We start from the raw sequence: 27770 nt of genomic DNA, 5'->3' as shown, positions 1-27770 counted from the left end.
TCAAGAGATGGCAAAAGTATTTTTATTAAATAAACAATAAATTACTATAAATAATACATGAATATATAAATAAAGAATGCAATACTGAAATGACATCTCAGCATATCAGAACAACTTTTAAGAAAAATGGGTTTTAAATGAAATTCACAGCCAAAAGTTTCACTGCTGTTTTTAAGAGATGTGGAATGATTTGAGTTACTGGAGTTTTAGTGATGCATTGTTATTCGAGGCTGGTTGATGTACACACCACGTTCAAAAATGGTTAATGTATTGAAATGACTGTGCATTGATATGCGAGCTGGGGATATCCTTAAATGAAAATGACAGAAGGACTAGGAGAGATGTTTCCTGACATGCACACATAAAAACATTGTATAGAAACAAGTTGTTTTTTTGTATTATTTAAATTGTTCCTTGAAAAAAGGTCTTCACTAATACCACACTAATGATATAGAACTACACATTTCCAAACGTTAGACACCAAATTGAGTCACTTCTCACTCACACACACATACAAACACACACACGTTGTATGATTGTATACAAATTTTGCAGGGAAGCCCAGTTTAGATCAAAAGTGAATTGTTTGATAAATATAGTGAAACTTAATTGCTTGTAGGCTACTTCTGGAATACCTGTGCTCTATCGAAGGGTGATTTCCATAAGAAACTGATCGATTTGGAATGATTACTCTGGTAATGGAGGACTTGTTGTAAACATGTACTAGGCATGGGTCACCAGATGAAGTGGAGGGAGTGAATAGGAGGGAGGGAAGTAAACTATAGAGATAGATACAGGACTAAAAAGAGACATATATCTAAGTCTATGAGTAAACCATTTCCTGTCACAGGGTGAGTATGCGCAGGGAAGCGCTGCCCTCGTGTGGCAGAGAGAAGGAAAGCCGGCATTAAAGAGTTAAAGGGAATTGGCACGTCACTTTGACATCAGAGCTTTCAAAAAAGCCCACAAAAGTTGTGCATGTCAAAGAACATTTCAGACTGTGATTTCTATATTTTGTGCAATTTAAAGATAAAGTGACAAAATACCTATATTGTAAATAAATAAAGCCCTTTGTCAATTTATATTTACGTCACATTGCTTCCGTGGAAGTTGAGGTGCTCATTTACCAGCCCCTTCATAAAGTATTTCAGCACAAAATCAATTCTTATAGTGGCAGCTACATAACATACTGTATACTTACAGGGCAAGGATGAGTAGAGCACAAGGTGAGCGGAAATAGGAAATCCATTTTTGATGAATAAAGGGAATTCCCTCGAATTTGAAGTACTTCATTTGATTAATTCCCTTCAATCCCAAAATTCTTTGGGTTGCAGATTTAGCTGGGGGTGGCGGATGGGGTCTTCCTTGGTTCTTCCTGCGGGGGGCGGCGGATGGGTTCTTCCTGGGGCATACATCTACACATCTACATTATAACAAAAATAACAAAATACATTTGCAGTGGCGGCCACCATTTATTGCGCCGATGCTAAATGCAAACACTGGGGTTGGCCTTGTTTTGGATTGCAGGATCAAAGTTTAATCCCAGGTGTAACTGGGATGTGAGTGTGGGCGGTTTAGGACGGCGGGCGGAGGAAAGGGAGACGTAGGACGTGTTTTGGAATGAAAGCTCTCCTAACATGATATTTTGAGCGACAATGAATTCCACATCTATAATGTTCTCCAAAGCATGCAGTGATGCTCATATCACAACATAGATTTGTCGATCAATATCTTTTGATCTCTCTGTTTATCTCTCTCTTTCCTTAATCCCTAGTCCTAAATTTAAAGGTTGCTCTCCTGAGTGTTGTTGGCCGAGATGGGGTGCAGACCTCCGTTGTCGTTGAGTCTCCTGGCGCGGTAGGTTTCATAGTGGATGTTGTGGGTGACTTCCTTCAGGTCCTGGAGGTGAGACCTGGGAGGGAGAGTGGAGGGCGGGCATTTGCTGATAGCTACATACAGTTGGATTTGGTCACTAAAGTCAACTTCAAAGCCATAAGAGACTCATCTGTAATTGTATTGTAAGAATAGGAAAGCTATAAAGCATTAGTAAAAGATAGATCAATGTACGATTGATTGCTTTACCTGATGAGGAAATCTCGTAGCAGAGCAAATTCGCAGTGATTGGGATTTTCAACTGCAACAAAATACAAGAAAGAAAAAAAAAAAAATAATAAATAAATCTAAATCACATTTGCTTCACATGTCTGAGCCTGGGACCAACTACAGTATAACAACCTCCATAAATCCATTCCCTCTGCCTCTCTGAGGAGAAAGGTCAACATAATACGCTTGGCATTAACTTCTCTAGGGTAGGGGGCAGCATTGGGAATTTTGGATGAAAAGCGTGCCCAAATTAAACTGCCTGCTACTCAGCCATAAAAGCTAGAATATGCATACTAGATTTGCATAGAAAACACTCTGAAGTTTCTAAAACTGTTTGAATGATGTCTGTGAGTATAACAGAACTCATATGGCAGGCAAAAACCTGAGAAAAAATCTAACCAGGAAGTGGGAAATCTGAGGTTTGTAGTTTTTCAACTCTTAGACTATCGAATATATAGTGTCTATGGGGTCATATTGCACTTCCTAAGGCTTCCACTAGATGTTAACAGTCTTTAGAACCTTGTTTGATGCTTCTACTGTGAAGTGGGGGTGAATGAGAGAGGAATGAGTCAGAGGTCTGCCAGAGAGCCACGAGCTCAGTCTCGCGCGTTCACGTGAGAGCGAGCTCTATTCCATTGCAATTCTACAGACAAAGTAATTATCCGGTTGGAACATTATTGAAGATTTATGTTAAAAACATCCTAAAGATTGATTCTATACATCGTTTGACATGTTTCTACGGACTGTAACGGAACTGTTTGACTTTTCGTCTGCTCCTAGTGATCGCGCGTCGTGAGTTTGGATTGTGTACTTAACGCGCGAACAAAAATGAGGTATTTGGACATAAATGATGGACATTATCAAACAAAACAAACGTTTATTGTGGAACTGGGATTCCGGGGAGTGCATTCTGATGAAGATCATCAAAGGTTAAGTGAATATTTATAATGCTATTTCTGACTTCTGTTGACTACACAACATGGCTGATATCTGTTTGGGTTGTTTTTGTCTCTGAGCGCTGTACTCAGATTATAGCATGGTGTGCTTTTTCCGTAAAGTTTTTTTTAAATCTGACACAGCGGTTGCATTAAGGAGAAGTGTATCTAAAATTCCATGCATGTATCTTTTAGCAATGTTTATTATGAGTATTTCTGTAAATTGATGTGGCTCTCTGCAAAATCACCGGATGTTTTGGAACTACTCAACGTAACGCACCAATGTAAACTTTACCGAACAAAACATACATGTATTGTGTAACATGAAGTCCTATGAGTGTCATCTGATGAAGATCATCAAAGGTTAGTGATTAATTTGATCTATATTTCTGCTTTTTGTGACTCCTCTTTTAACCACCCTTAACCACTGTGCCACCTGGGAGGCCCGTAGTGACTCCTCTCTTTGGCTGGAAAAATGGCTGTGTTTTTCTGTGACTTGGCTCTGACCTAAAATAATTGTTTGGTTTGCTTTCGTCGTAAAGCCTTTTTGAAATCGGACACTGTAGCTGGATTAAAATGGTGTAAAATACATGTATGTTTGAGGAATTTTAATTATGGGATTTCTGTTTTTTTTTATTTGGCGCCCTGCAGTTTTACTGGCTGTTGACGAGGTTCAACGCTACCGTCCCACGTACCCTAGAGAGGTTAATATTGGACCCAATTAATTATATTGAGGTCATAAATAAACCTACCTTCTACCACACCCCAGGCTGTCTTCCTCCCCAGAACCCGTTTGCCGTTCACTTGGAACTCCTTGTCGCTGCCCACCACTGCAAAGGGCATGGTCTCCTGTGAACAGACTCGTTTAAACAGGATTCAATTGGACGAGGAAATTATAAGAAATGTACAAATCCCGTGCAATAGACAGAGTCAGGAGATATTATTCTTCTGAGGAGGGGTGTCAGAAAGACAGCTAAAATTACAAAGAAGCAGAAAGATAGAATAAGAGAAATAGTCTGATATTCATATGAAATTAATTTCAATATTTGAATTGCATAATCATTTTGGCAATCGCTATTTTGCATGCTCATACCATTGAGGCATGGGAGAAAAAGAGGGAGAAGTACAAATGTATTCCACTTGAGAGGAAGAGTATTAGGGAGACATAATCAATTGAAGTGATTGAGTCCTTTACAGTAGGATGTAAGGTCGTGGATTTCAAAAATTGGAACAGAGGCCCTTACCCTAATCTTGTCATTTTCATTCTTATCCTCCATATCATCATCAAACTCATTCTGCGGGTAGTACTCAATCCCATGCGTCTCCAGCTCCTTCCTCACCTAAGAGATGAAGAGGAGGCAGAGGTTACATATCCTAATGGGCACTAGAATAATGTGTTCCCTCATGACTTGGTTATCCATAACAAGTTTTACCATGACTTCTATCTAGACCAGGGATATTCAACCTGGGGTCCGCGGCCCCTAGTACAGCTGGGGGTCCGTGAAAATATAGATACCAAAGAGCTCCAAAGAGCTCTATTTTCATGTCATCCAACAAATCTAAACGCCTGGAGTTTACTCACTAGCATTGGTACTTGGATTGGAACTGGTGCTTAAGACAGATGACATGAAAATAGTGCTCTTTAGCCACGCACACCAGTGCTGGATTTAGTGTCTACAAAAGAATGCATTAGCAGAAAAGAACCCCATACCTACTGTAAAATATGGTGGAAGATCTTTGATGTTATGGGGCTATTTTGCTTCCACTGGTCCTGGGGCCCTTGTTAAGGTCAACAGCATCATTAACTTTACCCAGTTCCAGGATATTTTTGCCAAAAACATCAAAATCCACAAAGAAATGGTTAATTGGCCACAAAATCATAATTTTGCAATGGCAACCTCAGTCTCCGGACTTGAAACCCATTCAAAACCTGTGGTTTGAATTGAAGAGGGCAGTCCATAAGCGCAGACAAAGGAAATCAAGGATTCGGGAGGATTCTATATAGAGGAATGGTCTAAGATCCCTTCCAATGTGTTCTCCAACTTATAAAACATTTTAGAAAAAGGCTCAGTGCCATTACCCTCACAAGGTGAGGTATTAAAAAGTATTGAAAACAGGGGAGTCAATCATTTTGACCACTACCTTTTTGAGGAAAAAAAGTATTACTTTCTAATTCTTGCTAATCTTTAACAAGGGTATAAATAATTTCAGACCCCACTGTATGTATGTATATATATATATATATACACAGTGGGGCAAAAAAGTATTTAGTCAGCCACCAATTGTGCAAGTTCTCCCACTTAAAAAGATGAGAGAGGCCTGTAATTTTCATCATAGGTACACTTCAACTATGACAGACAAAATTAGAAAAAAATCCAGAAAATCACATTGTAGGATTTTTTATTTATTTATTTGCAAATTATGGTGGAAAATAAGTATTTGGTCAATAACAAAAGTTTCTCAATACTTTGTTATATACCCATTGTTGGCAATAACAGAGATCAAACGTTTCCTGTAAGTCCTCACAAGGTTTTCACACACTGTTGCTGGTATTTTGGCCCATTCCTCCATGCAGATCTCCTCTAGAGCAGTGATGTTTTGGGGCTGTTGCTGGGCAACACAGACTTTCAACTTCCTCCAAAGATTTTCTATGGGGTTGAGATCTGGAGACTGGCTAGGCCACTCCAGGACCTTGAAATGCTTCTTACGAAGCCACTCCTTCGTTGCCCGGGCGGTGTGTTTGGGATCATTGTCATGCTGAAAGACCCAGCCACGTTTCATCTTCAATGCCCTTGCTGATGGTAGGCTTTGATACTTTGGTCCCAGCTCTCTGCAGGTCATTCACTAGGTCCCCCCCGTGTGGTTCTGGGATTTTTGCTCACCGTTCTTGTGACATTTTGACCCCACGGGGTGAGATCTTGCGTGGATCCCCAGATCGAGGGAGATTATCAGTGGTCTTGTATGTCTTTCATTTCCTAATAATTGCTCCCACAGTTGATTTCTTCAAACCAAGCTCCTTACCTATTGCAGATTCAGTCTTCCCAGCCTGGTGCAGGTCTACAATTTTGTTTCTGGTGTCCTTTGACAGCTCTTTGGTCTTGGCCATAGTGGAGTTTGGAGTGTGACGGTTCGAAGTTGTGGACAGGTGTCTTTTATACTGATAACAAGTTCAAACAGGTGTCATTAATACAGGTAACGAGTGGAGGACAGAGGAGCCTCTTAAAGAAGAAGTTACAGGTCTGTGAGAGCCAGAAATCTTGCTTGTTTGTAGGTGACCAAATACTTATTTTCCACCATAATTTGCAAATAAATTCTTTAAAAAATCCTACAATGTGATTTTCTAACCTTTTTATTCCAATGTTTTTATGAATATCGTTAGCGAAACAGATTTTTATTTTATTTTAAATACATATCTACAGTAGAAAATATGAAAATATCTTCTTTGACAACATTATTTCTAAACTCCTAATATTGAGCTAATTACACTCATTGGAGCTAATTACACTCACTTGATCTGACATAGGCTTTGAAAAAGCACCCGCAAGTACCAGTTGCAGCAAGTGCCGCTGGCTGTTCTTAAGCTTTCTTGACATGGACACAAATGGCAAACCTTTGTTTAACCAGCTAAACAGCTACTACTATCAAAAAATGTGTTTGGAGTTACATTTTTAGCTAATAGGCTATGATTTTACACCAGGGTTCTCCAACCTTTTCTAGCATTAAAAAAAATGAAAAGTCGCGAGCTACTCATTTCTTTCTAGCTTTCAAATAGGCACATTCTTCTCTTCTCCCCTGCAACTCTTACCCAGGTCCTTAGTGTACAAGAGAAAGTAGTGCTCTATGTTTTCTGTCAATATACAGTAGAAGTCAAAAGTTTGGACACACCTACTCATTCCAGGGTTTTTCTTTATTTTTACTATTTTCTACATTGTAGAATAATAGTGAAGACATCAAAATGATGAAATAACACATGGAATCATGTAGTAACAAAAACATATATATTTTATATTTGAGATTCTTCAGAGTAACCACCCTTTGACTTGATGAAAGCTTTGCACACTCTTGGCATTCTCTCAACCAGCTTCATGAGGTCACCTGGAATACATTTCAATTAACAGGTGTGCCTTGTTAAAAGTTCATTTGTGGAATTTCTTTCCTTCTTAATGCATTTGGGCCAATCAGTTGTGCTGTGACAAGGTCAGGTTGGTATACAGAAGATAGCCCTTTTTAGTAAAATAAAAGTCCATATTATGGCAAGAACAGGTCAAATAAGCAAAGAGTGTGTTCATTACTGACAGTCCATCATTACTTTTTTCCTTTTTTTAAAAAAAAACTTTTTTTTATTTAACCTTTATTTAACTAGGCAAGTCAGTTAAGAACAAATTCTTATTTACAATGACAGCCTACCAGGAAACAGTGGGTTAACTGCCTTGTTCAGGGGCAGAATGACAGATCTTTACCTTGTCAGCTCTGGGATTCGGTCCAGCAACCTTTCGGTTACTGACCCACCACTCTAACCACAAGGCTACCTGCCCCATTTAAGACATGAAGGTCAGTCAATCCGGAAAATTTCAAGAACTTCGAAAGTTTCTTCAAGTGCAGTCGCAAAAACCATCAAGCGCTATGAAACTGGCTCTCATGAGGGCCGCCACAGGAAAGGAAGACCAAGAGTTACCTCTACTGCAGAAGATAAGTTCATTAGAGTTAACTGCACCTCAGAAATCAGCAACTAACTGCACCTCAGATTGCACCTCACAGAGTTCAAGTAACAGACACATCTCAACATCAACTGTTCAGAGGAGACTGCGTGAATCAGGCCTTCGTGGTCGAATTGCTGCAAAGAAACCACTACTAAAGGACATCACTAATAAGAACAGACTTGCTTGGGCCAAGAAACACAAGCAATGGGCATTAGAACGGTGGAAATCTGTCCTTTGGTCTGATGAGTCCACATTTGAGATTTTTTGTTCCAACTGCTGTGTCTTTGTGAGACGCAGAGTAGGTGAACGGATGATCTCTGCATGTGTGGTTCCCACCATGAATCATTGAGGAGGAGGTGTGATGGTGTGGGGGTGCTTTCCTGGTGACACTGTCTGTGATTTGTTTAGAATTCAAGGCACACAACCAGCATTGCTGCCACAGCATTCTGCAGCGATACGCCATCCCAACTAGTTTGCACTTAGTGGGACTATGATTTTTTTTCACAACAGAACAATGACCCAACACACCTCCAGGCTGTGTAAGGGCTATTTGACCAAGAAGGAGAGTGATAGAGTGCTGCATCAGACCTGCTGCATCAGAACTGGCCTCCACAATCACCCAACCTCAACCCAATTGAGATGGTTTGGGATGAGTTGTAGGAAGGAAAAGCAGCCAACAAGTGCTCAGCATATGTGGGAACTCCTTCAAGGCTGTTGGAAAAGCATTCCAGGTGAAGCTGGTTGAGAGAATGCCAAGAGTGTGCAAAGCTGTCATCAAGGCAAAGGGTGGCTACTTTGAAGATTCTAAAATACAACATCTATTGTTTAACACTTTTTTGGTTACTACATGATTCCATATGTGTTATTTCATAGTTTTGATGTCTTCACTGTTATTCTACAATGTAGAAAATTGTACCCTGAAATAAAATGAAACCCTGGAATGAGTAGGTGTGTCCAAACGTTTGACTGGTACTGTACTTGCTCATGATATACAGTACTTCTGCCAGGTAAGCTTACTTTGCAGATAACATTTAATTGAGAAGGTTTTGGGACAGGTATTTCTGTCAACCAACAAGATGGTTATCACAATAACTGGCTAAACCCAGTGATAAACAAACATGAGCACCACATAGACAGACGGGGAATATTGCTGGAAATGAGTTGGCAGATATTGTGTCAGATTTGGCTTTTTAACCCAATAGTGGCTAACCAGGTGCGGGATAATGTCCATGTTGATTAGATAGTAGCTGAGAGCTCTTGCGATGTCTGATAATTATGAGATTTGTTTATGACAGTTTGCGGTGGAATGCCTGAAAATTGCACGTACTTTCAGAATTGTTTGGCGAGCTACTGGGCTGTGAGCTACTGGTAGCTCACGATTGGGGACCTCTGTTTTACACTCTTCCAATTATAATGTGGGGAAAAAAACTATCAACCAAATCTATTCATTTTAAAATGTTGATTACTTCTTGCCATTATCATTCACCTGATGATACATCTTTTTTTTGCTATGATGGGGTTCCCTGGGTTGCTGGTTTGCCTTGGCTGGGGTCCCTGGTTGAAGACCCCTGATCTAGACTGTAGTTCCACATAAACAGTATCATCCATAAAGGTCTCTCTGATACATGGCTGTTGTCTCCTTTGATGCCATAGAAGTCAACAGCCATGTATTAGGGTTCATCGAGGTCAAGGGTCAAGGTATCTCATCCCTCACCCTGTGTTTGAACTCATTCTTCTCGTCAAGGGTCATGGTGTCAGACTTGGCAATGACGGGGATGATGTTCACCACACGACTTAGGTGCTTCATAAACTCAATGTCTAGCTGTCGAAGACTGAGAGAGAGACATTACCTTGTCAGCTGGGATAGAAACAATTAGCAATCTTACAGCAAGGCTGGCATGCATTCGTGATTCTACAACCAGGATTGCATGCAGTGAACAAATCTTTACAAAAGCTTCCCAATTTCAACCCAAAACCCCGTCTTTTCAGAACAGTTCTATGTCTGTCTCCTGACTTTAGGACAGATTCAGGCTCATTGAACAACAGTTCTGTCCCTGATCGAGGTCCTTGGGTGTAGGTGACAGCACAGAAAACATCCCGTTAACAGAAAACATCCCGTTAGTCGCAATGATCAACGCAAGAAAAAGAACATGGCACACAGAAGACTAACTGTTTATGTAAAGAGCAATTTCACAGTTCAGATGAGTTGGCTTCATCTGTTGGAGCGAACCATGTTGCCTGGTTGTGTTGTGATGGAGCTCAAGAATGTGTTTAGATCTCAAATTAAATGTCAGTACAGCTGGAAGTAAACTCATTAGAAATGAGAGAGAGAACTGAGAGAGAGTCTGTGTGTGTGCGTGAGCTTCCATGCATGCGTGCGCACGTGAACGCCATTCAGATGTCAATGAGAGATACCAGGGAGTGGCTGTAACTCGTGCATACATTTGAGCATGTTCTAAATTAGGACATTTCTATTTCTGAATCACATGATGTATTTTTAACTCACGAGTGTCCCGTTGGGGAGATGAAGTAGAGGCAGCAGTGAACTCTAGTGTCAGGGATTCGCTTCTTTCGAGCAATATTGACCTCTTCCTTCAGGAACTTCTCATACTGTTCGTTGATGTACTTGGAGATGGGATCCCAGCTGAAGATGGATGGAACATGGTGGGTGTTAGGAATATAGAGTATAAATACACACAAAACCATTATAGCCGTGGTGGGTAGTTGGGTACGGTCAGGATAAGGAGAATGTACAGTATGTACATAGTTTGGCAGTTGTATAGTTTGGCAGTTCTATTCCTATCTGAATCATATGCACGGTTGAATCTAAATCCTACGCATGCCATTGTGCTTAACTAATTGAAAAATGTAGTGACCCCAAAAAAAACATAGACTGTGTGTAAGCGCACAATAATGAACATTCTTCCCACATACTCACCAGTTTTCATTGTTGATCTGATCACCAAAACCCGGTGTGTCGATTACTGTCAACTTCATCTTCACTCCGCCCTCCTCGATCACTGCAACATTCAATTACCACATTCAATACAACATTCACACATTAAGTACTTTTGCCAAAATCAAGTGACAAAAAGTTAAACACGCAACCAGTCAATAAATTATATGTGCGTTTTGTCCTTGTCTCGTAGACGTGGATTTTTCTTTGATGTCAGTGAGGATGACAAATGTGCAATGATGCAGAAATAAAGCTAGCAGTACAGTGTTTTTGGCCAGACAGAAAAATACGGAAGCTCTTCTCTGCCTCTGTGTCTGTCTGGGATGCCAGGTGGGCAGCACACGCCAGCTGTGCCAGTCTAAGACACCTCAGGGCATATTCTGTCAAGTCTTTCGAAGCCTGCGGCTCTGCGCATGGCAGTGCAACACTGCAGCCCCTGCAGTCAACACAACCTAGTGTATGGTTATAAATGCCATCACCACAACATTATAACATGAATTGGCCTCTGAAAGCTAACCAAACAACCGAACCAAACAAATGACAGCTCTAATCAAATATCAACAATAGAAGATACACACATACTTACACACAAACACTCCCACGCGCACACTCTATCCCTCTCTCTCTTGCTCACACACACGCACGCACACACACACACACACACACACACACACACACACACACACACACACACACACACACACACACACACACACACACACACACACACACACACACACACACACACACTTAAATGTCTCTCTCACCGTGGGACACAGCCTTGATCTCCACTGTCTTGGGGATCTTATGCTCGCTGCCCCATCCTGAGCTCCACCTGCTGACCTGGGACTTGAACAGCGTGTTCACCAGTGTTGACTTCCCCAGCCCGCTGTGACCTGAGAGAGAGGGTGGAGGGAGAGCATGGTTTGAGGCATGATGTTGTTGAGGAAGAGAGACAGAACAAGGGAGAGACAGAACAAGGGAGAGGCACGACTTCATTTCATGTTTCATGTCTCTGTGTTTGCTCACACCATGGGTTCACTTACTCTTCAGAAAGACACTAAATACATCAATCATATCAGACACAAACAGAAGAGGTTGTCCTTCCTTACTTACCCACTATCATAATATTGAAGTCGAAACCAGCCTTCATGGTCTTCTTCCTCATCTGCTCGATGATGGTGTCAATCCCAATGTATCCCAGCAACGTGGATCCACCGCCAGAGTGTCCCAACCCTGGAACTCGATCAACCCCGACCCCGCCACCTAGCCCTGATGGTCCATGGGGTGCTGTGGGGGATGGTGCTGCCACATGAGGGGGCTTGGCAGGGACAGCAGGTTTGGGTCTCACTTCAGGGGGAACAATGGACTCTGACATGTCTGGAGGGTAAAATATGCTTTTATTAGGCCTATTTCATTGGGCTATATACTGTACAGTACCTTCAGAAATTATTCATACCCCTTGACTTTTTCCACATATCATTGTGTTACAGCCTGAATTTAAAAATAATTAAATTGAGATGTGTCACTGTGGAATTATGTTTTTAGACATGTTTATACATTTATTAAAAATGAAAAGCTGAAATGTCTTGAGTCAATAAGTAACCAACCCCTTTGTTGCGGCAAGCTTAAATAAGTTCTGTAGTAAAAATATACTTAACTAGTCATATAATAAGTTGCATGGACTCACTCTGTCTGCAATAATAGTGTTTAACATTAAATAGTGTTTAACATTTGAATGACTACCTCATCTCTGTACTCTACACATATAATTATCTGTAAGGTGCCTCAGTCAGGTAGTGATGGTGAATTAATACACTCAGGCACAACAAAGACACAGGCATTCTTTCTAACTCAGTTGCCAGAAAGGAAGGAAACCTCTCACGGATTTCACCATGAGGCCAATGGTGACTTTAAAACAGTTACAGATTTTAATGGCTGTGATATGAGAAAACTGAGGATGGATCAACAACATTGTAGTTACTCCACAATACTAACTTAAATGAGAGTGAAAAGAAGGAAGAAATTAACTTTATCTCCTGAATACAAAGCTTTATGTTTGGGGCAAATCCAACACAACACATCACTGAGTACCTCTCTTCATATTTTTAAGCATGATGGTGGCTGCATCATGTTATCGGTATGCTTGTCATCTGTCACACCCTGATCTGTTTCACCTGTCTTTGTGAATGTCTCCAACCCCCTCCAGGTGTCACCCATCTTCCCCATTATCCCCTGTGTATTTATACTTAAGTTCTCTATTTGTCTGTTGCCAGTTCGTTTTGTTCATTCAGACCTACCAGCGTTTTTACCCTTGCTCCTGTCCTGTCTATAGTGCCTGTTTCCTAGTTTTCCTAGTTTTCCAAGGTGCCACCATTGGGAGGCATAAGGAACTGCTTCGTGGCTGAACGAAGCAGTTCCTCAAACTGCTGGCTGAACGCCATGACTGGGCATCAGACATTTTGCTGGAGCAATTCCGCGGTTTGTCTGGGAGGCAGCCTACCATGGTGGTAACCCCACAGCCCCTCAGTAACCCAGCTGCTAGCAGCGCCGTCCCATCGGTCACTCCACCTTCTCGGGAGCCCCGCTTACCTCGTCGGGTATTTCTAGCTCAGTGTGCCCTCGTTTTCTAGCTTCAGCCCTCCTCCTTCCCCTTGGATTGCTCCAAGATAGCCTATCTCATCACGCTGATGTCCGGAAGGGCTCTCATCTGGGTTACTGCTGTATGGGAACAGCAGCTGGCCCTATGCGTTAGTCTAGAGGGGTTTGTGAGAGAGATAAAGTTTTTTTACGCCCCGTTCTCTGGGAAAGAAGCTGCCCGGAAGCTGATCCAGCTTCGGCAGGACTCCCGCAGTGTGGCAGACTATGCGGCGGAGTTCCGCACGTTGGCAGTGGAGAGTGCTTGGAATCAAGAAGCACTGTTCGATATGTTCCTGCACGGTGTCTCTGAGGAGGTCAAGGACAAGCTTGCAGCTCGGGAGTTACCTACGGATCTTGATTCCCTCAATGCTTTGACCATCCGAATCAATGGACGACTACTGGAATGACGAAGGCATAGGAAATTCGACTTCGCTTGCACGTCCAGGGATTCCACCTTGCCTCTGAGTCACCCGGAAGTCCCCAACGATCCCATTTCAGAGGGAACCAGAAGCTTCCCGACCTTCCCCGAGAGTCGCCAAGATGGCTGAGTCACCGCTTCCCGATCCTACGCTGGGCTATCGCCAGCGGAACGGCAATACAGGATCAACACGAAGAGTTGTCTGTATTGCGGGACTCTTGGTCATTTTGTATCCTCTTGTCCTTTAAAAAAACAGGCTCACTGGTAGGAGTGAGTAGTCTGGTGGGATATATGGAGAACTTTCCTGCCTCTCTTGCTCACAACCCTTTTTATGCCATTCTGCTGTGGGGAAACCAGTCTAAATCTCTATGGGTCCTCATTAACTCTGGGGCCGATGAAAGCTTTTTGGACGCTACCCTGGCTTCCGAGCTGAACATCCCCACTCAGCCTCTCTCCACTCCCATGGACGTTAGAGCGCTAGACGGGCGCTCTATAGGCCAGGTCACTCATATTACCATTCTCATCAACCTACGGGTGTCAGGGAATCACAGCGAGACTATTCAATTTCTGCTCATCAAGTCTCCTCAGAGTCCCGTGGTTTTGGGATTCTCCTGGCTTCAGCGACACAATCCCCTCATCAACTGGTCTACTGGTGCCATCATGGGCTGGAGTCTGTTTTACCACGACCAGTGTGTGAAGTCAGCGCAACATGCCCCGGGACGTCTTCCTGGGAGCTTGGAAGGTGCCCCGGACATCTCTGCCATTCCAGCGGAGTACAAGGACCTTCGGGAGGTGTTCAACAAGGCTCGAGACACTTCGCTTCCGCCGCACCGACCATATGACTGCGGGATAGACCTTCTCACTAACACCACTGCTCCCCGGGGACGACTGTACTCGCTGTCAGGCCCGGAGACCAAGGCCATGGACACCTACATTGGAGACTCCCTAACTGCATGATTTATACATCTTTCGTCCTCTCCCGCCGGCACAGGGTTCTTCTTCGTGGAGAAGAGGGACAATAGCCTACACCTGTGCATTGACTACCGGGGACTCAATGACATAACGGTGAAGAACCACTACCCGCTACCACTCATCTCCTCGGCCTCCTCGGTCTACCACCTGGTGCTGATACGGGAGGGGGATGAGTGGAAGACCACCTTCAACACGGCCAGCGGCCACTACGAGTATTTGGTCATGCCATTTGGCCTCACCAACGCCCCTGCTGTGTTCCAGACTCTGGTAAATGATGTTCTCTGCGACATGTTGAACCAGTTCGTCTTCATCTACATTGATGACATCCTCATCTTCTCCCGCTCCCCCCAAGAACATGTGCTTCACGTCCGATAGGTTCTTCAATGCCTCCTGGAGAACCAGTTGTTTGTTAAGGCAGAGAAATGGGAGTTCCATCACTCCACCATCCCCTTTCTGGGGTACATCATCTGTGCTGGGAGTGTTCAGATGGATCCCAGGAAGGTGAGGGATGTGGTGGATTGGTCCCAGCCTTTGTCCAGGGTGCAGCTACAACATTTCCTGGGGTTCGTCAACTTCTATCGCCGCTTCATCCGGGGATACAGCACCCTGGTTTCCCCCCTGTCAGCACTCACCTCTTCCAAGGTTGCGTTCACGTGGTCCCCTGCTGCTGACCGGGCATTCCAGAACCTCAAATACCGCTGCTCCCATCCTGGATCATCCTGACCCTTCCCGTCAGTTTGTGGTGGAGGCCCATGTGTCTGATGTAGGAGTGGGGGCGGTCCCGTCCCAGCGTTCTGCCCTGGAACTGAAGCTACATCCCTGCGCCTTCTCCCATCGCCTCAACGCCACGAAGAAAAACTACAGTGTAGGAAATCGTGAGCTTCTCGCAGTGAAGATAGCGTTGGAGGAATGGAAGCACTGGCTGGAAGGAGCGGAACACCCGTTCATCATATGGACCGACCACAAAAATCTGGAGTATCTCCGCACCTCCAAATGCCTCAACTCCAGGCAAGCTAAATGGGCCCTGCTGTTCACACAGTTCAACTTCTCCCTCTCATATCGGCCAGGATCCAAGAATGTCAAGCCGGATGCACTGTCTCGCCGTTATAGCCCCACGGCTATTACTCCGGAGCCGGAGACCATCCTTCCCACCTCGTGCCTGGTAACGGCACACAGCTGGAGAATAGGGAAACAGGTCCGGGAGGTGCATCATTCCCAGCTGAAGGAGGTCGGAATACCTTATGCCCAAATGTTTGGGGCGGCCGGTCGGCCATCCTCAAGACCACCTCCAGGTATCGAAGACAAGCGGATCGCCACCGGACCCCGGCTCCCCGGTATCATCTCGGGCAGAAGGTATGGCTGTCCACCTGGGATCTGCCCCTCCGGGTGGAATCCTGCAAACTCTTCCCCCAGTTTATCGGCCCGTTTCCCATCTCCAAAATCATTAGCCCCTCTGCTGTTCGTCTTCTGTTGCCCCGGACCCTTCGTATACATCCTACCTTTCAAGTGTCCAGAGTTAAACATGTCTCACAGCCCTTTGTCTCCTGTTTTTCCCCTTGCTTCTGTCTTGTCCAGTTTTGACCTTTCTGCCTGCCCTGACTCTAAGCCTGCCAACCGTCCCATACCTTTGTCCCACTACTCTGGTTTACCGATATAAAGAAATGGAATAGAGCTAAGCACAGGCAAAATCCTAGAGGAAAACCAGGTTCAGTCTGCTTTCCAACAAACACTGGGAGACAAATTCACCTTTCAGCAGGACAATAACCTAAAACATAAATATACACTGGACTTGCTGACCAAGACGACATTAAATGTTCCTGAGTGGCAGTTTTGACTTAAAGCGGCTTGAAAATCTATGGCAAGACTTGAAAATGGCTTGAAGATTTTTTTAAAGGATAATGTGCAAATTAGAGGTCGACCGATTATGATTTTTCAACGCCGATACCGATACTGATTATTGGAGGATTAAAAAAAACTGATACTGATTAATCGGCTGATTTTTATATATATATATATATATATATATATATATATATATATATTTATAATAATGACAATTACAACAATACTGAATGAACAATGAACACTTTTATTTTAACTTAAAATACATAAAATCTATTTAGTCTCAAATCAATAATGAAACATGCTCAATTTGGTTTAAATAATGCAAAAACACAGTGTTGAAGAAGAAAGTAAAAAGTAACATGTGCCATGTAAAAAGCTAACGTTTAAGTTCCTTTCTCAGAACATATGAAAGCTGGTGGTTCAATATTCCCAGTTAAGAAGTTTTAGGTTGTAGTTATTTTAGGAATTATGACGTGTCGACTATTTCTCTCTATACTATATGTATATACACCTTTGACTATTGGATGTTCTTATAGGCACTTTAGTATTAGTATTGCCAGCCTAATCTCAGGAGTTGATAGGCTTGAAGTGTTACGGCTTTCTTCCGTCGAAGGAGAGGCGGACCAAAATGCAGTGTGGTTATTTTGATACGTTTAATAAAATATAAACATGAACCATACAAAACAATAAACGTAACGTGAAAACCTAAACAGCTTATATCTGGTGCAAACAAACACTGAGGCAGGAACAATCACCCATGAAACACTCAAAGAATTTGGCTGCCTAAATATGGTTCCCAATCAGAGACAACGATAAACACCTGCCTCTGATTGAGAACCACTCCAGACAGCCATAGACTATTCTAGATAACCCCACTATACCACAATCCCAATACCTACAAAACCCCCAAGACAAAACACACCACATAATAAACCCATGTCACACCCTGGCCTAACCAAAATAATAAAGAAAACACAAAATACTAAGACCAGGGCGTGACATGAAGTCATAAACAGCGCTGTGCTTCAAGCATTGCAAAGAGCTGTTGGCAAACGCAGTAAAGTTTGAATGAATGCTTACAAGCCTGCTGCTGCCTACCACCACTCAGTCAGACTGCACTTTCAAATATCAAATCATAGACTTAATTATAATATAATAAACACAGAAATATGAGCCTACGGTCATAATTTGGTCAAATTCGGAAACTATCATTTTGTAAACAAAATGTTTATTATTTCAGTGAAATAATTAAGTATAAATATTGCTGTTACATTGCACAGCCTTCAATGTTATGTCATAATTATGTAAAATTCTGGCAAATTAGTTCGCAACGAGCCAGGCAGCCCAAACTGTTGCATATACCCTGACTCTGCTTACACTGAACGCAAGAGTAGTGACACAATTTCCCTAGTGAATATTGCCTGCTAACATGAATTTCTAAATTATTTCTAAACTAAATATGCAGGTTTAAAAAAATATACTTCTGTGTATTGATTTTAAGAAAGGCATTTATGTTTATGGTTAGGTACATTGGTGCAACGATAGTGCTTTATTTGCGAATGCGCTTGTTAAATCATCACCCGTTTGGCGAAGTAGGCTGTGATTCGATGATGAATTAAAAGCCACCGCATTGATTATATGCAACGCAGGACTAGCTAGTTACAGTGCCTTGCGAAAGTATTCGGCCCCCTTGAACTTTGCGACCTTTTGGCACATTTCAGGCTTCAAACATAAATACAGTGCCTTGCGAAAGTATTCGGCCCCCTTGAACTTTGCGACCTTTTGCCACATTACAGGCTTCAAACATAAATATATAAAACTGTATTTTTTTGTGAAGAATCAACAACAAGTGGGACACAATCATGAAGTGGAACGACATTTATTGGATATTTCTAACTTTTTTAACAAATCAAAAACTGAAAAATTGGGCGTGCAAAATTATTCAGCCCCCTTAAGTTAATACTTTGTAGCGCCACCTTTTGCTGCGATTACAGCTGTAAGTCGCTTGGGGTATGTCTCTATCAGTTTTGCACATCGAGAGACTGACATTTTTTCCCATTCCTCCTTGCAAAACAGCTCGAGCTCAGTGAGGTTGGATGGAGAGCATTTGTGAACAGCAGTTTTCAGTTCTTTCCACAGATTCTCGATTGGATTCAGGTCTGGACTTTGACTTGGCCATTCTAACACCTGGATATTTTTGAACCATTCCATTGTAGATTTTGCTTTATGTTTTGGATCATTGTCTTGTTGGAAGACAAATCTCCGTCCCAGTCTCAGGTCTTTTGCAGACTCCATCAGGTTTTCTTCCAGAATGGTCCTGTATTTGGCTCCATCCATCTTCCCATCAATTTCAACCATCTTCCCTGTCCCTGCTGAAGAAAAGCAGGCCCAAACCATGATGCTGCCACCACCATGTTTGACAGTGGGGATGGTGTGTTCAGGGTGATGAGCTGTGTTGCTTTTACGCCAAACATAACGTTTTGCATTGTTGCCAAAAAGTTCAATTTTGGTTTCATCTGACCAGAGCACCTTCTTCCACATGTTTGGTGTGTCTCCCAGGTGGCTTGTGGCAAACTTTAAACGACACTTTTTATGGATATCTTTAAGAAATGGCTTTCTTCTTGCCACTCTTCCATAAAGGCCAGATTTGTGCAATATACGACTGACTGATTGTTGTCCTATGGACAGAGTCTCCCACCTCAGCTGTAGATCTCTGCAGTTCATCCAGAGTGATCATGGGCCTCTTGGCTGCATCTCTGATCAGTCTTCTCCTTGTATGAGCTGAAAGTTTAGAGGGACGGCCAGGTCTTGGTAGATTTGCAGTGGTCTGATACTCCTTCAATTTCAATATTATCGCTTGCACAGTGCTCCTTGGGATGTTTAAAGCTTGGGAAATATTTTTGTTTCCAAATCCGGCTTTAAACTTCTTCACAACAGTATCTCGGACCTGCCTGGTGTGTTCCTTGTTCTTCATGATGCTCTCTGCGCTTTTAACGGACCTCTGAGACTATCACAGTGCAGGTGCATTTATACGGAGACTTGATTACACACAGGTGGATTGTATTTATCATCATTAGTCATTTAGGTCAACATTGGATCATTCAGAGATCCTCACTGAACTTCTGGAGAGAGTATGCTGCACTGAAAGTAAAGGGGCTGAATAATTTTGCACGGCCAATTTTTCCGTTTTTGATTTGTTAAAAAAGTTTACAGTTTTATATCTTTATTTTATATCTTTATGTTTGAAGCCTGAAATGTGGCAAAAGGTCGCAAAGTTCAAGGGGGCCGAATACTTTCGCAAGGCACTGTAGCCTAGTAATATCATCAACCATGTGTAGTTAACTAGTGATTATGTGAAGATTGATTGTTTTTTATAAGACAAGTTTAATGCTAGCTAGCAACTTACCTTGGCTCCTTGCTTCACTCGCGAAACAGTTTCATCGTGGATTGCAATGTAATCGGCCATAATCGGCATCCAAAAATGCGAATTACCGATTGTTATGAAACCTTGAGATCGGCCCTAATTAATTGGCCATGCCGATTAATCGGTCAACCTCTAGTGCAAATATTGTGAAATCCAGGTGTGCAAAGCTCTTAAGAGACTTACCCAGAAAGACTCACAGCTGTAATCGCTCCCAAAGGTGATTCTAACACCCAGGGGTGTGAATACTTACGTAAATTAGATATTTATTTCATTTTTAATACATTTGCAAACATTTTGAAAGACATATTTTTACTTTGTCAATATGGGGTGTTGTGTGTAGATGAGTGAGACTTTTAAAATATTTAATCCATTTTGAATTTAGACTGTAACACAACAAAATGTGGAATAAATGAACAGGTATGGCACATTTCTGAAGACACTGTAAAGAGAATGATACCTGTGGCAGACTGGTTTACCACAGTAAATAGTGCACTACTGTACAACAGATGGTGATGAAAACAGACATATGGCTATGCATGCGCAATTTGAGCCTAGGACACTACAGGGCATACAAATGTAGCTGCTTCTGTGTATGAGTATGAGATCATCCATAAGCCTTGACATACAGTACCAGTCAAAAGCTTGGACACACCTACTCATTCAAGGGTTTTTCTCTATTTTTTGTACTATTTTCGACACTGTAGACAAATTGTGAAGACATCAAAACTATGAAATAACACATATGGAATCATGTACAGCGAGGGAAAAAAGTATTTGATCCCCTGCTGATTTTGTACGTTTGCCACTGACAAAGAATGGTAGGTTGAACTGTGAGAGACAGAATAACAACAAAACAATCCAGAAAAACACATGTCAAAAATGTTATAAATTGATTTGCATTTTAATGAGGGAAACAAGTATTTGACCCCTCTGCAAAACATGACTTAGTACTTGGTGGCAAAACCCTTGTTGGCAATCACAGAGGTCAGACGTTTCTTGTAGTTGGCCACCAGGTTTGCACACATCTCAGGAGGGATTTTGTCCCACTCCTCTTTGCAGATCTTCTCCAAGTCATTAAGGTTTCGAGGCTGACGTTTGGCAATTCCCTCCACATATTTTCTATGGGATTAAGGTCTGGAGACTGGCTAGGCCACTCCAGGACCTTAATGTGCTTCTTCTTGAGCCACTCCTTTGTTGCCTTTGCCGTGTGTTTTGGGTGATTGTCATGCTGGAATACCCATCCACGACCCATTTTCAATGCCCTGGCTGAGGGAAGGAGGTTCTCACCCAAGATTTGACGGTACATGGCCCCGTCCATCGTCCCTTTGATGCGGTGAAGTTGTCCTGTCCACTTAGCAAAAAAAACACCCCCAAAGCATAATGTTTCCATCTCCATGTTTGACGGGGGGTGGTGTTCTTGGGGTCATAGGCAGTATTCCTCCTCCTCAAAACACAGCGGGTTGAGTTGATGCCAAAGAGCTCCATTTTGGTCTCATCTGACCACAACACTTTCACCCAGTTGTCCTCTGAATCATTCAGATGTTCATTGGCAAACTTCAGACGGGTATGTATATGCGCTTTCTTGAGCAGGGAGACTTTGCGGGTGCTGCAGGATTTCAACCCTTCACGGCGTAGTGTGTTACCAATTGTTTTCTTGGTGACTATGGTCCCAGCTGCCTTGAGATCATTGACAAGATCCTCTCGTGTAGTTCTGGGCTGATTCCTCACCATTCTCATGCATGGAGCCCCCAGGCCGATTGCCAGTTATTTTGTGTTTCTTCCATTTCTGAATAATCGCACCAACTGCTGTCACCTTCTCACCAAGCTGCTTGCCGATGGTCTTGTAGCCCATTCCAGCCTTGTGTAGGTCTACAATCTTGTCCCTGACATCCTTGGAGAGCTCTTTGCTCTTGGCCATGGTGGAGAGTTTGGAATCTGATTGATTGATTGCATCTGTGGACAGGTGTATTTTATACAGGTAACAAACTGAGATTAGGAGCACTCCCTTTAAGAGTGTGCTCCTAATCTCAGCTCGTTACCTGTATAAAAGACACCTGGGAACCAGAAATCTTTCTGATTGAGAGGGGGTCAAATACTTATTTCCCTCATTAAAATGCAAATCAATTTATAACATTTTTGACATGCGTTTTTCTGGATTTTATTGTTGTTATTCTGTCTCTCACTGTTCAAATAAACCTACCATTACAATTATAGACTGATCATTTCTTTGTTCATGGGCAAACGTACAAAATCAGCACTCAGCAATCATACTTTTTTTCACTATAGTAACCAAAAAAGTGTTCAACAAATGAAAATATATTTTATATTCTTCAAAGTTTATTTTCCCTTGATGACAGCTTTGCACACTTTTGGCATTCTCTCAACCAGATTCACCTGGAATGCTTTTCCAACAGTCTTGAAGAAGTTCCCACATATGCTGAGCACTTGTTGGCTGCTTTTCCTTCACTCTGCGGTCCAACTCATCCCAAACCATCTCAATTGGGTTGAGGTCGATGATTGTGGAGCCCGTTTCATCTGATGCAACACTCCATCACTCTCCTTCTTGGTCAAATAGCACTTAAACAGCCTGGAGTTGTGTTGGGCCATTGTCCTTTAAAAAAACAATGATAGTCCCACTAAGCGCAAACCAGATGGGATGGCGTATCGCTGCAGAATGCTGTCGTAGCCATGTTGGTTAAGTGTGCCATGAATTCTAAACAAATCTCAGACAGTGTCACCAGCAAAGCACCCCCACACCATCACACCTCCTCCTCTATGCTTCACGGTGGGAACCACACATGCAGAGATCATCCGTTCACCCACTCTGCGTCTCACAAAGACACGGTAGTTGGAACAAAAAGTCTCAAATTTGGACTCATCAGACTAAAGGACAGATTTCCATCAGTCTAATGCCCATTGCTCTTGTTTCTTGGCCTAAGCAAGTCTCTTCTTCTTATTGGTGTCCTTCAGTAGTTATTTCTTTGCAGCCATTCCACCATGAAGGTCCTCATGAGAGCCAGTTTAATCATAGCGCTTGATGGTTTTTGCGACTGCACTTGAAGAAACTTTAAAAGTTCTTGAGATTTCCGGATTGACTGACCTTCATGTTTTAAAGTAATGATGAACTGTCATTTCGCTTTGCTTACTTGAGCTGTTATTGCCATTACATGGACTTGGTCTTCTACCAAATAGAGGTCGACCGATTATGATTTTTCAACGCCGATACCGATACTGATTATTGGAGGACCCAAAAAAGCCGATACCGATTAATCGGTGGATTTTTATCTATATATATTTGTATTAATGACAATTACAACAATACTGAATGAACACTTCAATTTTAACTTAATACATACATTTTTTAAAATGTAGTCTCAAATAAATAATGAAACAAAATAATGCAAAAATACAGTGTTGGAGAAGAAAGTAAAAGTGCAATATGTGCCAAGTAAAAAAGATAACGTTTAAGTTCCTTGCTCAGAACGAGAACATATGAAAGCTGGTGGTTCTTTTTAACATGAGTCTTCAATATTCCCAGTTAAGAAGTTTTAGATTGTAGTTATTATAGGAATTAAAGGACTATTTCTCTCTATACCATTTGTATTTCATATACCTTTGACTATTGGATGTTCTAATAGGCACTTTAGTATTGCCAGCCTAATCTCGGGAGTTGATAGGCTTGAAGTCATAAACAGCACTGTGAAGCAAGCATTGCGAAGAGCTGCTGGCAAACGCAGGAAAGTGCTGTTTGAATGAACGAGCCTGCTGCCTACCACCGCTCAGTCAGACTGCTCTATCAAATATAAAATCATAGACTTAACTATAATATAATAAACACAGAAATACGAGCCTACGGTCATTAATATGGTAAAATCCGGAAACTATCATTTTGAATACAAAACGTTTATTCTTTCAGTGAAATACGGAACCTTTCCGTATTTTATCGAACAGGTGGCATCCATAAGTCTAAATATTGCTGTTTACATTTCACAACCTTTAATGTTATGTCATAATTATGTAAAATTCTGGCAGATTAATTACGGTCTTTGTTAGGAAGAAATTGTATTCACACAGTTCGCAACGAGCCAGGCGGCCCAAACTACTGCACATACCCTGACTCTGCTTGCACAGAATGCCAGAGAAGTGACACAATTTCCATAGTTAATATTGCCTGCTAACATGCATTTATTTTAACTAAATATGCAGGTTTAAAAAATATACTTGTGTATTGACTTTAAGAAAGGCGTTGATGTTTATGGCTGGGTACATTGGTGCAACGGCAGTGCTTTTTTCACGAATGCGCTTGTTAAATCATCACCCGTTTGGCGAAGTAGGCTGTGATTCGATGATAAATTAACAGGCACCGCATTGATTATTTGCAACGCAGGACAAGCTAGTTAAACTAGTAATATCATCAACCATGTGTAGTTAACTAGTGATTATGTTAAGATTGATTGTTTTTTATAAGATAAGTTTAATGCTAGATAGCACCTTACCTTGGCTCCTTGCTGCACTCGCGTAACAGATAGTCAGCCTGCCACGTCTCCTCGTGGAGTGCAATGTAATCAGCCATAATCGGCGTCCAAAAATGCAGATTACTGATTGTTATGAAAACTTGAAATCGGCCCTAATTAATCGATCGACCTCTACCATCTTCTGTATACTACCCTACCTTGTCACAACACAACTGATTGGCTCAAACGGATTAAGAAGGAAAGAAATTCCACAAATGAACTTTTAACAAGGCACACCTGTTAATTGAAATGTATTCCAGGTGACCTCATGAAGCTGGTTGAGAGAATGCCAAGAGTGTGCAAAGCTTTCATCAAGTTAAAGGGTGGTTACTTTGAAGAATCTCAAATATATAATCTATTGTTTAACACTTTTTTGTGACTACATGATTCCCTACGTGTTATTTCATAGTGTTGATGTCTTCACTGTTATTCTACTATGTAGAAAATAGTAAAAATAAGGAAAAACCCTGGAATGAGTAGGTGTGTACAAACTTTTGACTGGTACTGTAGATCACAGGTCAGAAAAGCAGAGTCTGTCAGCTGAATTTAGAGCATCAATGAATAACCATATTCTGTCGCTTGCTTTCTCTCTCTTGCTCACACACACACACACACACACACACACACACACATCAGACAGGCATACACAACATCAAATAGGCTTCTGACAGAGTATGCAAAGTCTGCTCGAAATTTGGAGTGGTATCACAAATGATAGCTAGATCTGCACAAAATAATGCAAAAATACATATTTGGCCTCTCTACTAAGCTCCCCCTATGTCATTTCACCTGGTATAACCTCTCTTTTTGTCATAAATCATATCTCAAATTTAAATCTAAATTCCCTGGCTGAATGTGTGGTCTGTCATCCCATCACAGATAGACTACAATGATGATGTTAGAGCGTCCACATTGTATCTTTGTGTGATTTCTGAAGGCGACAATTAGGGCCATATTTCCCACTGTGCTCCGCAAGCTGAGAGGGGTTAATTCACGTTTTAACGTCGTTTCTACGGTCTAACTGAAGGCTAGCCAGATCAATCCACATTTCGCTAGCTTGATCATAAATATCCTGAACAATAACCCCGATCATGTTTAACCTCACAAGCTACACGATAACAGCTGATTACCTACATCCCAAAACCTGTTTAACCAACCCATTGTCCCGGCTCCATCCATGCTGGATAAATGATGCTAAGTTAGCTTGCTAACGTTAGGTATGCTAGCTGTCCGCATTCGTCTGCTGTGATGTTGATTGCTGCGCGACTTACCGATTCCTGTTTATAGATTCAATTTCCCAAATAGTTTTGTTCCGCGCTAGTGAAATTTCGACTAGTCTTTCAACCCAATGCTCAAGAATAAACGATGGATGTCCAACATAGAGAAGCAAAGATGTAGGAAACGGGTCATGTGATTTGTCTGAGTACCTCTTTCCCTCTGTCTCTCTCTGCCTCTCTCTCTCTCTCTCTCTCTCTAGTCGAGAGCCCCCCTTTTCGTTACCAAGGCGACAAGATGAGAGAAATGTGATGCAGAACGCATGCTCAAACAGAACTTTGCCCCTAGGCAACCTTTTTGGCATCACCTGAGTATTTTTGGTCATTTTGCACAACCAATCAGTATTTGATTAGACCAAATTGTAATTGACAAAAATCTATAAAAAATCTGCATGAAAAATATATTGATCCATGTAGCCTATTTATCGAGATTAGTCATGTCTCATGTTTCATCATTTCTTTCATTTGCATTTTGGTAACTTAAAGTCATGAGAGACTATTCTCATGAAATGCTTAATAGCAAGTCTGTATACATGAATGCTAAAAAAAATATCAAATTGTTGTGTGTAAACTGAAAAGCAACAACCAAACACAATTTCATTGGTGTTGTATAATTCACTGTAGGCCTAACCAGGGTTGGTTAGGTTACTTTCTAAATGTAATCCGTTACTAGTTACCTGTCCAAAATTGTAATCAGTAAAGTAACTGTTGGATTACCCAAAGCGTAATCTGGTTACTTTCAATTACTTTTGGATTAGCCTACTTTCCCCTTAAGAGGCATTAGAAGAAGAGAAAAGGATCCATCAAACACATTTGGTGTGTCATCTTAGTGGTCTCTGACTTGTGGTCTGTCTCTCTCAGGTGGAACAAACCTAAACTTGCGCCTTTTTTAAATGCTGAAAGGTATCATAATGTTTTTTTTTCCGCAAACATCCTTTCTGAATTTAAAAGTAATCCAAGAAGTAATCATGTTTTTTTCAAAAGTATCTGTAATTTGATTACAATATTTTAGCTGGTAACGTAACTGATTACAGTTACAGTTTTTCCCCTTCAGATTACATGTAATCAGTTACTCCCCAGCCCTGGGCCTAACTACAACATTCCATACTTCAAAATGCATCGAATCAGTCACAGCACACCACAAAATTGAAAGGAGAAGCATTTGCATCCAATGATCAAATAGTACCATACTCACATATATGGCGTTTTGTTGTTAGCTCTTAGGTTCTCACACTGCTGTCTTTTGTGTTCATGTTGTCTAAGTTTGTTGGTTCTCTCTAGTCTACATTGTGTGCAGACTTTTTGCGTTGTGTCATGTGTCACTCACTTTACCCCACTGTTCCCCCAAACTTGGTTTTATCACACAGTTTTTGCATGTCTGTTACTCTTCTGAGAAGGAGCCATGTCTCAAATTCCCTCCAGTGCCTTCTCTAACCCCCCTCCTCTCTCTCTCTCTCTCTCTCTCTCTCTCTCTCTCTCTCTCTTTCTCTCTCTCGCTCTCTCTCTCTCTCTCTCTTTCTCTCTCTCTCTTTTCTGCCATCTCTCATCCTGACTCTCAGAGTAATATGTTAAGTCTGAATAAAGAGAAATTATAACCAACAAATCCGATTTTGTTTACACTACCATGTGCATGGCCTTCATTAAAACTTTTCCTCATTACTCACCCATTGACAAATACACTCGAGGATATGTGGTGATGTCATCATGTAATTGCTCTGCCTCTTCATCAACAAACATCATGCTTGAAAGAGGGTGATCCAATTCATGTGATGGTGAGATATCCATCTCTCCTGGTATGTAGCAGTCTATACCCTGGCTCTGGGGTTGGGATGGTTGCTCAGCGACCTCTGCTGAATCTGGGCCAACCTGTGATGTTTTGTGCTGCTGTTTGCCCTCCATGGACAGGAGCCAGTGCACAGTCCATTCTTCTGAGGAATATTCTGGTGGGTTTATGTTGGGCCTCTCATGGTCAAGTGGTGGAGGTGGACC

At 41.9% G+C, this 27770-nt stretch overlaps 1 protein-coding gene across 3 annotated transcripts; it reads right to left on the bottom strand.

Moving 5' to 3' along the window:
- On the bottom strand, positions 1-27466 carry septin3 (neuronal-specific septin-3). Of its 3 annotated transcripts, none has more exons than XM_036940348.1 (10): positions 27446-27466; positions 11811-12074; positions 11462-11590; positions 10677-10758; positions 10245-10382; positions 9453-9570; positions 4283-4378; positions 3791-3887; positions 2083-2134; positions 1-1912 (listed from the first exon to the last, which is right to left on the bottom strand). In XM_036940348.1, exons 1-10 carry the CDS (start codon positions 27447-27449, stop codon positions 1783-1785), a joined length of 1110 nt encoding a protein of 369 aa, XP_036796243.1. In that variant the 5' UTR covers positions 27450-27466; the 3' UTR covers positions 1-1782. The 3 variants fall into 3 exon arrangements, with proteins under 3 accessions (XP_036796243.1, XP_021412520.2, XP_021412519.2); XM_021556845.2 differs by lacking the exon at positions 27446-27466 and adding an exon at positions 26977-27087; XM_021556844.2 differs by lacking the exon at positions 27446-27466 and adding an exon at positions 25779-25962.
- Positions 27467-27770: the final 304 nt, after the last annotated feature.

Source organism: Oncorhynchus mykiss, chromosome 13 (assembly GCF_013265735.2).
Source record: "Oncorhynchus mykiss isolate Arlee chromosome 13, USDA_OmykA_1.1, whole genome shotgun sequence".
In the NCBI taxonomy this organism is placed as follows: Eukaryota; Metazoa; Chordata; class Actinopteri; order Salmoniformes; family Salmonidae; genus Oncorhynchus; species Oncorhynchus mykiss.
This window is presented reverse-complemented; position numbering and strand designations above follow the sequence as displayed.

Excerpts from the sequence above, each read along its gene's own strand:
- septin3 (XM_036940348.1), bottom strand. Across the intron at positions 10,383-10,676 it reads CAGATCAACAATGAAAACTG|CTGGGATCCCATCTCCAAGT; the intron begins GTGAGTATGTGG and ends ATCCATCTTCAG. Across the intron at positions 3,888-4,282 it reads ATGAAAATGACAAGATTAGG|GAGACCATGCCCTTTGCAGT; the intron begins GTAAGGGCCTCT and ends GTCTGTTCACAG.